This window comes from Rhamphochromis longiceps, linkage group LG8, assembly GCF_057381845.1.
Source record: "Rhamphochromis longiceps isolate RC_006_pf linkage group LG8, R_longiceps_female_GT1.1, whole genome shotgun sequence".
Taxonomy (NCBI): domain Eukaryota; kingdom Metazoa; phylum Chordata; class Actinopteri; order Cichliformes; family Cichlidae; genus Rhamphochromis; species Rhamphochromis longiceps.
The window spans coordinates 9,736,227-9,746,190 of NC_140564.1; the positions used below are offsets into that span (position 1 = coordinate 9,736,227).

Consider the following 9,964-nt stretch of genomic DNA (forward strand, 5'->3'; position numbering starts at 1 on the left):
GCAGTATGAATAAATAATATATGCATAATAGAGAAAGACTCTTTCGTGGCTAGAGTTTTCATTATTACCATCATAAAAGGTGAAACACTGTACTGTGCTATTAATGAACCGTTTGTTTTTTAATAAAATAAAAACTAAAGAGTAAATTTGTTTAGAACGAACAAAAAAGTATGTTTGTGGCAGGCACTGCTGCATCCAGTTAATGGTTCCTCTGAGTATAAAGCTTTATTATCTCTAATTAGTAGTACATTCAAAAACTTCATAATTTTAACAAAGTTGAAAAAAGTTAAGTTAGTTAGGAAAGCTTGTGCATGTTCTTATCCATCATTTTCCTTTCGTATTTTCATGTATTCTACATGGATCTTAAGCTAGTTGGAAAGCTAACTTGCTGCCCAAGATACATAGTTTTACTTTTACTTGCTCAGTATCGCAAGTAAAAGTACAGAATGTTACTGTTTGGGTTTTTAAAATCATTTGGCTAGAAAAAAAAGCTACAGCTACATAAAAACTTCAGCCAATTCACAAAGTAAGCTAACTGTCGCTTGTTTGCTAACTACAGCGCATGTGCTAGCAGTAGCAACAGCATTGCTAATATATTTTTTTTCCTTGTTTAGTCTAGTGTGTGTGTGTGTGTGTGTGTGTGTGTGTGTGTGTGTGTGTGTGTGTGTGTGTGTGTGTGTGTGTGTGTGTGTGTGTGTGTGCGTGCGTGTGTTATTGTATTGCAATGACTCACACGTATCTTTGAGACGAATGTGACCCTGAGGACACTTTGACAAGGCAGTTTTGAGTCCTTTCATAGGTTGCTATATATAGTTCTGTCTGTGGATGTATTTTATCAAATTAATAATATCAGTATTATAGGAGGGCTGATATTAAAAGCTAATATTAGCTTTTTTGATAATCTGCTAGCGACAGCATTTATAATGGCCAATAAATGAAAATTTTAAACTCGAAAAAAGATGTAGGAGAAACACTCCAATCCACCAGGGGTCGAATGTTGGGTGTTTTTAACAGTAAATTATAGGGAAATCTATTTTCCTGTCGTGTGTCTAAAAGAAAAAATATCGCCTGATATATCAGAATATTGGAATGCTAAATCACCACATCTATATCATTGGGGTGCATTGCATCTGTGCTAGATGCTTTTCTGAATGTTTACTGGTGTGCAGTTAGGATTAAAGGCAGGTGAGAATAAGGCAGTGCTGGGAGAAATTCAGCTCTACCCTCCTACCATTACCTGAGGTCTGGGTTTCTCTGCTCCACTGCTGCCAACACAACCCAGCCACAGATAAGCAGCCAAAACTGGATGGATGAATGTTTCTACAAAATATGTTTTTCACCAGCGTGTTGCTGGTGTAACTCAACTGTTTGATTCAAATATAGTGTAAAAATTACAATTAGTTAAAAACCTTTGTTGTTTTCCTTGTAAATTGCATATTGGCCTTAAGCTGAGCATGCCTAGCAACAGAAGCTTAAAGGGAACAGGGTTTAGGGAAAAATGAATTGTCTCTCTGTTTTCCCCTTGACTCTCGTGGTCTTCATCTCACAAACAGTGGCACGCTGAGATTGGCTGTAATTACCATATTTATGCCTTCATTTCTTTCATTGCATTAGTTGATCCTATTCCCAAGCAGAAGCCTGCTTACGTGCAAAAGTAAATAACTCCACCAACACTGCTGTATTCTGAAATTTACTGCAAGATTTATTAGCAGCAGCAGCACTGTGAATGGTATTGTTTTCACCTCGTGAGTCAGCTTGTCATCATGGGAAATTGTGGGCCTGGATATACCTACTTTAGCAGGAGCTGCTCACAGAGGCTGTTTTGGGAGCAGTAGCTGTGCCATGTTTTCAAATAAAACGGTAAAATACACCCAGTTTATAATTAACTAATAGTTAATGAAAAATAGTACATTAATTACTCACTAACATAACAAAAAGCTCTCTTCAATGAATGGTTTAAAACACCGACAAAGTGCAGACACAAGGATGGCAAAAGTGAAAGGCAAAGTTACTAGATACTAGTTAGGTCTGCTATAATATATGGTTGGAGATGGTGGCACTAACAAAAAGACAAAAGTGGGAGCTGGTGGCGGAGTTGAAGATGTTAAATTTTTCATTGGAAATGATGGACAAGATTAGAAATGAGTACATCAGACAGACAGTTTGGGATTCATGGATGTAGAGAAGGAGGATATGATGTGTTTGGTGTGACAGAGCGAATCTTATGAGCTTAAGAGATGCACTCAGTGGCCACTTTGTTAAGGTAAAAATACTAATCCATCACTGTAACAGGGACCCAGTGGTTTCAGGTAAGTAGGCATGGTGAAGATGTCCTGCTGATATTCAAACCGAGCATCAGAATGGAGAAGAACGTTGACTTAAGTGGCTTTGACGGTGGGAGGGTTGTTGTTGCCAGGCAAGCTGGTCTGCCTGGCAACAACCTGGTCCTTTCAGAAACTTATGATCTACTGGGTGCTTCCCACATAATCACCTCCAGGGTGTACAGAGAATTGTCAGAAACTGGGAGAAAATGTGTTGTTGATGTCAGAGGTCAGAAGAGAATGCCAGAATACTTTGAGCTGATAAGAAAGCAACAAAGCTCCCTTGGTTACATCTGCAGTACGCAGAAGTGCATCTCTGAATGAACCAGGTGAAGCAGATGGGTGCAGCAGCAGAAGACCACGCGATGTACCAGCTAAGAACAAGAAACAGTGGCACCTGCTGGGTCATAGGCTAGCCAAGATTGAACAACCGCATGTGATTTAAATGCCGCAGCTTATGTAATATTTTTTAAAAACTTTTTTATCAGAGTTCTCCGTGTTGTTCCCAGTTCCTTGGTGCGCTGCTACTTCTTCTGGTTATTAAGGAATAAATGAGAAAATAATAATGCAGTAGACAAAGAAAAGTTGGTACACCTGAAAGTTGCATTTCACTGTTTATTTCTCACAGTTTTAGTTTTATTTTGTGCTCCACTTGGACTTTTCTGATTGATTTTTCAGCTGTTAGTGAAGTCTTGTCTATTTTTCTTTATGTATTTATTTCGTTTTAAGAATGTGTGAAATAAGTAAAGAAACAGAGAATCAGTGCCTAGTCTGGCCACATAGTTAGAATTTCAGCTCCTGTAATATTTCTCTCTGTATGTGATCATTTGCCAACCCTAAAAGAAATACATTCTGTAGATAGCAGCACTACTCGGTGTGACTCGCTTAAACAGTGACTCACTGTAGCTCAGTACCCCTTGCAGTAAAATGAATAGTGAAGGAAGCATGCAGATTCAGCAAATACAGAGTATGACTAATCAGTCCATGTGACAGTGTTATTGAATTATTAGACCATTAATACTCATTTTTAATAATATTTTAGTTAGTTCTGTGGTTTCATATCCTGGGATTGGTCAAAGGATATGTTAAATAGCTGAGAGGTAGTTAGAGAAAATTCTTCTGCTCTATTTTATTGCGTTCTTAGAGGTTTAAACTTTGTGTAATAGCAGTGTTTGACATGTATATGGTTGCAAACAGCTGCTCGTGTATGCGTCGTCATGTGTTACATTGTGCAATACTGCCATCAAGTGGTGGCTATCAAGAAATACACTTAGCAGGTTCTTTGGCTGCCAGTGTGGGTAAATCTTATTGATTTATCAGTGTTTGTGTACGTGTGTGTGTCCAGGTCTGTTGGGGATGGTAGCCCACATGATGTTCACCACAGCCTTCCAGCTGACAGTCAGTCTGGGCCCAGAGGACTGGAAACCTCAGACGTGGGACTACAGCTGGTCATACATGTGAGTGATGTTGGTTCTTTTTATTTTGCTCCCAAGCAGCCAGACATTCGTGTCATTTTTAAAGTGCTCTTGAACAATAATTCTCCAGGCTTTCTGGAAGTCTTTCAAAGTTTTTGTTCGGACATATAATCTAAAAATCAACAAGGTTTGTGAGTCACTCCAAGCCGAGTTTGGAGAATTTTTCTGAGCATTAAATTCTGACGTCTTTTTTTTGTAGCAAAATCGGTGAACTGACTGTAACTCAACAATGATTCCTTCTAATCATAGTTTTGTACAGATAGCACATCTATAAATTACACATTGTCATGCAGCCATGTGCAACACCATGTGTAAGGACATAACTGCAAGATGTTTTTTGCATGAAACTCCTTTTCTGTCCCATTTAGGATTTGAACATTTATGTTCTGCTCACTGCCAAATACGTGAGCTTGTTAAACTTCAAACATGAGCTTTTACAGGGGCGTTTTTTTGTGTTCCTGTGCCTCCTGGTACAGTAAATTGTCCACAAATTATGCCTTGCTTCAATGCAATTTTAACAGTTCGCAAAGCCATCTGTGGGCCAGACTGAACCTTTCAGCACCTCAGTTGTAGCCTACTTTTCAGTCTTTTCATCTGCTGCAATCACAGGTCCAAAAACTGAGCTTGTTAAGTGGATAAAGGAAAAAGCCCACTCTACAAGATAGCTTAGTCTTTTCTCTTTGTGTCTCCTGTGCTGTTGCTCTCAGCCTACTTTTCTGTATTTCTCCTTACCCCGCTCCCTCCCATTACAGTCTTTGTAGTAATTTCTTTCTTATCCCACTGTTTCACCACTTGGCCCTTTGAGTCCTCACTTGTTTGTTCTCCCAAAGCATTGAAATGATTTGGTAAAATGTTCTATACATTGGTTATTTCATTTTTGATCAATTTAAATTGCACAAGAACAGCAGAAATATGTAATACTTAGTTTAACCATGCATTGCAGTTCTTTTCTCAACTTTTGTTTGCTTTGTGCTAAACTTGGAGCCCAGCTGATATTGAATTTTAAATCACTGAGTACTGGTATCAGTATTCAGTGATTTGAAAGGCAAACATTTCAACAGATTAGCCAATATCTTTTTCTTTTTCTGTGTTGCTAGTGGGAAAGCTTGTATTTATCAATCACTATAAATACTAATGTTGATAAATCAGCACACAGGTAATACTGGCCAGTAACATCAGCCTGACAACAAATGGGTTTGGCTCTAGTTAAACCTCATCAGTTCGATCTTTATTCCTTGTTAAACTAACAATTATGCCTGAATAAAGCAGACAGGTTTGCAGGGCTTTTGTGATGAATCAGCGCCACCCGGAGGACAATTCCTCCTTCACATTGGCTGGACTTTTATTCTGCAAAAACACGATGAAAGCACATAGACAGTTTTTTATCAGCATAGTACATCATTTCTGGTGGTTATTTAATATAGAAAAAAAGAATCTTTTACTCATAAATATCATAATTTATGCATTCTTGTAAATTTAGGATCAAATCACTAAATTACAAAGAAAAGAGAGCCAGTTTTTGGAAGCCACCATCTTGCACCGCTGTCTTGAATACAGCAGACACAGTAGCATAATAGTGTTTTATGTTCATGGCTTGAGATATACGTTGCATGCCTCATTAGAAGATCACAAACAGCTCTTTCAAGCTCCAGCTATTTAGCATTAGTACATGTATATTCTTATCATTTCCTTCTCATTATGCCTCTGTCCTCCTCCTCTGCTTTTGTCTCTTCCTCATTTTCACCTCGTCCTCTTCCTCTTTACCTCAAGCTTCATCTCCTCAACTGAAGTCGGGGCTCTAACACAAGAAAAGGTTCATAAATATGCTTATTTAGTCTCAATATTGTCGCAATTACTTACTCACCGTCTCTGGACAATGAGCTGAACAAAAACAGCAGCTGGTTTTAAGCTAATATTGTGCCAGCTAGTGTGCCAGACAGCTGAGCTAAACAGTAGAATGACACCCTACACTTACTGCAGATGACCAGCAGTCCTACAGAGTTTTTTGTCCTACAGTGGCCAGTGTAGCTGAGATTTATGAACAAGATTCAGTCGACTGCAGTCTGCAGTCTTTTGACATCTATTGGGGTGGCTGTAGCTAAGGCAGTAGCGTAGCACACCTACTAATTAGAAGGTTGTTGGTTTGATCCCTGTCTGTTCCAGCGCTAAAAATGCTAACCTGAAGTTGCTCTCTGATGCATCCATTCAGACTGTGAATGTTTGATAAAAAGGCACCTGCATAGGAAAAACATAGAAAAGTGTTCGTGTGACTGGGTGTGACGGGGTGTGACGGGGTGAATGAGGCAAGTTGTGTGAAGCGCTTAAAGTAGAAAAGTGCGATATAAGCACCAGTCCGTCTACTGGTGAGATTGTACATACTGCACCTTTAAAGTCACCTGTTCCTGATTGCCCTTCCCTCCTTGTATTTAGTCCGTATCTATAAACATGGTTTTTGTGAGGTAGCCATTGTTGTATATGCAATGTTTTCTCTTACTGACTCACCTCTCTGTACCAGAAAACCCATTCGTTATGCTAAAAAGTTCACAGTGTGCTGTCATTAAAACAGATTTAGATTGTCTTAGTCTATAAATGTGTGAATAGCAATTTTTAAACAATGGTGCACACGTGTAATATGCTGCTGTAAAATTGATAACTTATCTAAACAGGCATGTATATTTTTTTTAGCTATTGTTTGTCTTCTGATCCCTAATCAAAGCAACCCCTTTGTTTACTTGTCAAATAATTATTATTACTTGATCGTGACAAAAAAAATTACCTTGACAGTATTTTATGTTGTCACAAAGTAACTGTTTTCCAAAGATATCAAAATAATATGACAACCTGTTTTCAGTAGTCTGAATTTTGGAGGAAAGAGGCTTTTTGTGTTTTGATCATTAAATAAAAGAGACTTTCTATCAAGATAAAGTTTTCAAAATCATATTTTCATGTTTCTATGAATGCTTTCACTTGAGGATGCATTTGTCATACCTAGTCTGCTATCAGTATTTAACCTCTTAAGCCCCAACGCCCCCTGATACGGGGGCAAAAGGTAGGCTTGGGGCTTAAGAGGTTAAAGTAAGGAGGTGGAGGTGCCAGAGTTGAAGAATGTGACATTTTTATTGGGAGTGGCCACGATTTAAATGTTAGTATATCAAAGGATTAGCTCAGGTTCTGTAAAGGATAGAAAACTGAACAAAGGGTGTTGAATATGGAGCAAATGAAGGAGTTCATGGTGTTTTCGTTTCTTTCCTTAGTTTGGCATGGAGCTCCTTCACGGCCTGCATGGCATCCTCAGTCACCACCATCAACCGCTACACCAAAACCATCCTGGAGTTCAAGCACAAGCGCAGGAACATTGAGAAGAACCTGAAGATCAAGCAGAAGCTGTTGGAGCTGGACTCTCCGGAGCAGGTGTGGGACATGTACATCAGCTCTGTGCCGAGCACTGCCGAGGAACTGCTCGACCTGTCGTCAGATGGACGCAAGCTGTCCAACACCTCCATCTTCTTAGACCTCAATGACCTGCCAGATCCACAGGGAGAGGAATACTGCTAGACAAGCAGCGTGTAGCATTTTGAAACATGATTCTGTCACTGTCATGTCCAGTGTCTTACAAGGATGTAAATTCTTTAAGGATAATGAGATCATGATTGAGACCTCTGGGGATTTTAAGTGATTAGCCAAAATGTTCAACATTTAGCATCGTAAATCACAGCACTAATTTGGACGCATATTTCTGGTCACCTGATAAACATAACTCTTGTTTGGTCTTCACCATTCCTGAGAACTACAACAGGATGTTTAATTTCAGGTTTTTCACTGTGTTCAACAGATACTTGCTGACGGGTGATGACAGCCATGAACCCAAAACCATAAAAGCACGGCAGGATATTACATATTTTCAGCATAATAACTTCATATTTAAGGCAGAAGATTTAAAGGTTTGGGGGTTTTTTACACATCCTTAAAAAAAATCCAGTTTTAGTTTTATATTCATGCGTCATTAGCAAGGTTACAACAATTATTGTTATTAGCAGGAAGACTATTTACCTTACTTTGAATAAAAAGTCAATTAAAAAAAACTAACTTGCATTTTCAGATCATCATATCATCTTTTGTTAGAAAATAATTTAGCCCTTCACAAAAAGCAGGGAAGGTATTTACTCGGAACTTATTCTGTATATTTGTGTAGTGACAAAACAACAAAAAGATCTGAAAAATAAGCTTTTCACCATTTAAATGATGGTCAAACCTGATCTGCTGTGGCACAGCATATCAACAAATATACTGTCAATATACAGTAAATGTACCATTGAAGCTAATTACACTACTGTAAAATTCAAAATGAAGGTTTGCCGTCTCCTCAGCAATGATCTCAGTGATTACAGTGATTGTTTATTACCTCAGAACTCATCAAATGTACATGGAAATTTGATTTGGAAACTTATCCTGATTCTGATAAAAGTCAGAACATGATATATAAAAGACTCTACAGGGACCCAGTTGGTTCAGGCCAACTGTTTAAAGCTAATCAAGCCTCCTATAACCTACATAGCTGTCCCGTTAAAACTGGGTTATAGCCTTATCCAGATTTCTGAAACCAAAACATATACAAAACATAACTGGGATACTTCTGCATACACCGATGCTCAAATGGTACATGTAGCTTCTTCCATGTCTAGTACTTCTAGTCGCTGAGCCCACCACAGTGGTTCTTCCCCGTTCATAAAAGATAGACATACCCATCATAATGTTTTGAAATCCTAAGTGTTCCGGCCGTCTCCATCAGGGGGCGTAACAAGCATGGTTCAGATCTGATGAGAACCTGAAGACACTGGATGAAGGTTAGCTGTGCACCAAAGCATATAAATATCATCATCTATTGAAACTAGCAACATTACAGAAATGTTTGCTCTAGTTGTAAATCATCTGAGAAATAGGATACATTTTTCTCATTGGCTGTACAGAGGCCACTCTTCAGTCGTTCTTATTTTCCATGTAGGAGTCACCCCATGGTGGCCGTTAGCATAAATGAGAATAGGTGAAGCTGAGGAACCTAACAAAAGCCAAGAGAAAAGCTCCATAGAAAGGACAGTGATCTGATCGCTTCTTCAACATCTCCAATTAGTTCAGTGAGGCGTAAAGAGTCTTGGGTTGCTGAATTTTAAAGTTTAACTATTGATGAAGGTGTACAAAGTTGCTAAAGCTGCGTGTGTCCATGACTCACTCAGCTGTAAATAGACATTGCTGGACCGACAGTATCCATATATTGATACACTGCCTCACACCTAACCAATCATGTAAACCAAATGGGATTTAGTGGCATCAAACACACTGCATTAGGTCTTTAGAACCGAGAAGTACGACCACGATCGAGGAACTGTAGCAGCATTGCTCTGTCTAACACATGGAAACAAAAGATGATTTTAAGGTGTATAGCAAGAAGGTTCTGGGGGTGGAGGATGCCTGCAGGCCACGCTGAGTGCCTTTACTTCCAGTAGCATGCCTCCACTCACGCAGCATGCTCTGTGCTCACAACATATGAATAAGGGCAGTGGTGTTTCTCTGAAAAAGTGACTGCTTTAGAGGAAACATGTATCTGTCTGTGCAAACTGCCAAAACCCATCAGCGAGAGAACCGCGCGTCTTTTGAAGCTCTCTGTGTTAATATTTACTTGATGATGGGGGTGTTTTTCTTGTATTGACACACTGGGATTGTTGCTACTTACTGTCATTTAAGTGCATTTCAAAGTATATCTTTGCGTACCTTATTTATTTGTTCAGTTTAAAGTGAAATGTAAACGTAGATGACTTGACAGCTTATTCTTCTTGAGTTTAAATTATCTTTGACTCTCCTGGGTTGCAGTATACGCTGAAGCATGGATTGTTGTGTTTTTACGAGTATGTCATGACTTATTTACAGTGGCATTTTTTGTGCAGTGTTCATTAGTTGCTTTTTTGTGGATAATTGTTTTAAGCTTAATATGTTAATATGAATAATACGTTTTTATGAAAAGATTTAATTTGAGGCAATCAAGGAGCATATGTGATAATAAAGAAGTTGTTTTTATCATATTTTCTGCTGGGCTTCAACCCCACAGTTCCTTGCTTTCACCACAAGATGGCGGTGTTGCCTAACTTTGAAATTAGCAGAAATTGGTGAGCCAAC

The 9,964-nt window shown here is 38.8% G+C and overlaps 1 protein-coding gene across 1 annotated transcript in view; it reads left to right on the top strand.

Moving 5' to 3' along the window:
- Positions 1-9,853, top strand: part of gsg1l2b (gsg1-like 2b) — a 31,967-nt gene extending 22,114 nt beyond the window's left edge. Inside the window, exons 4-5 of the mRNA XM_085415201.1 lie at positions 3,667-3,778; positions 7,051-9,853. Of these exons, the coding sequence (XP_085271327.1) occupies positions 3,667-3,778; positions 7,051-7,351 (413 nt within the window). The 3' untranslated portion in view covers positions 7,352-9,853. The remainder of the gene's footprint in view (positions 1-3,666; positions 3,779-7,050) is intronic.
- The last annotated feature ends 111 nt before the right edge of the window (positions 9,854-9,964 follow it).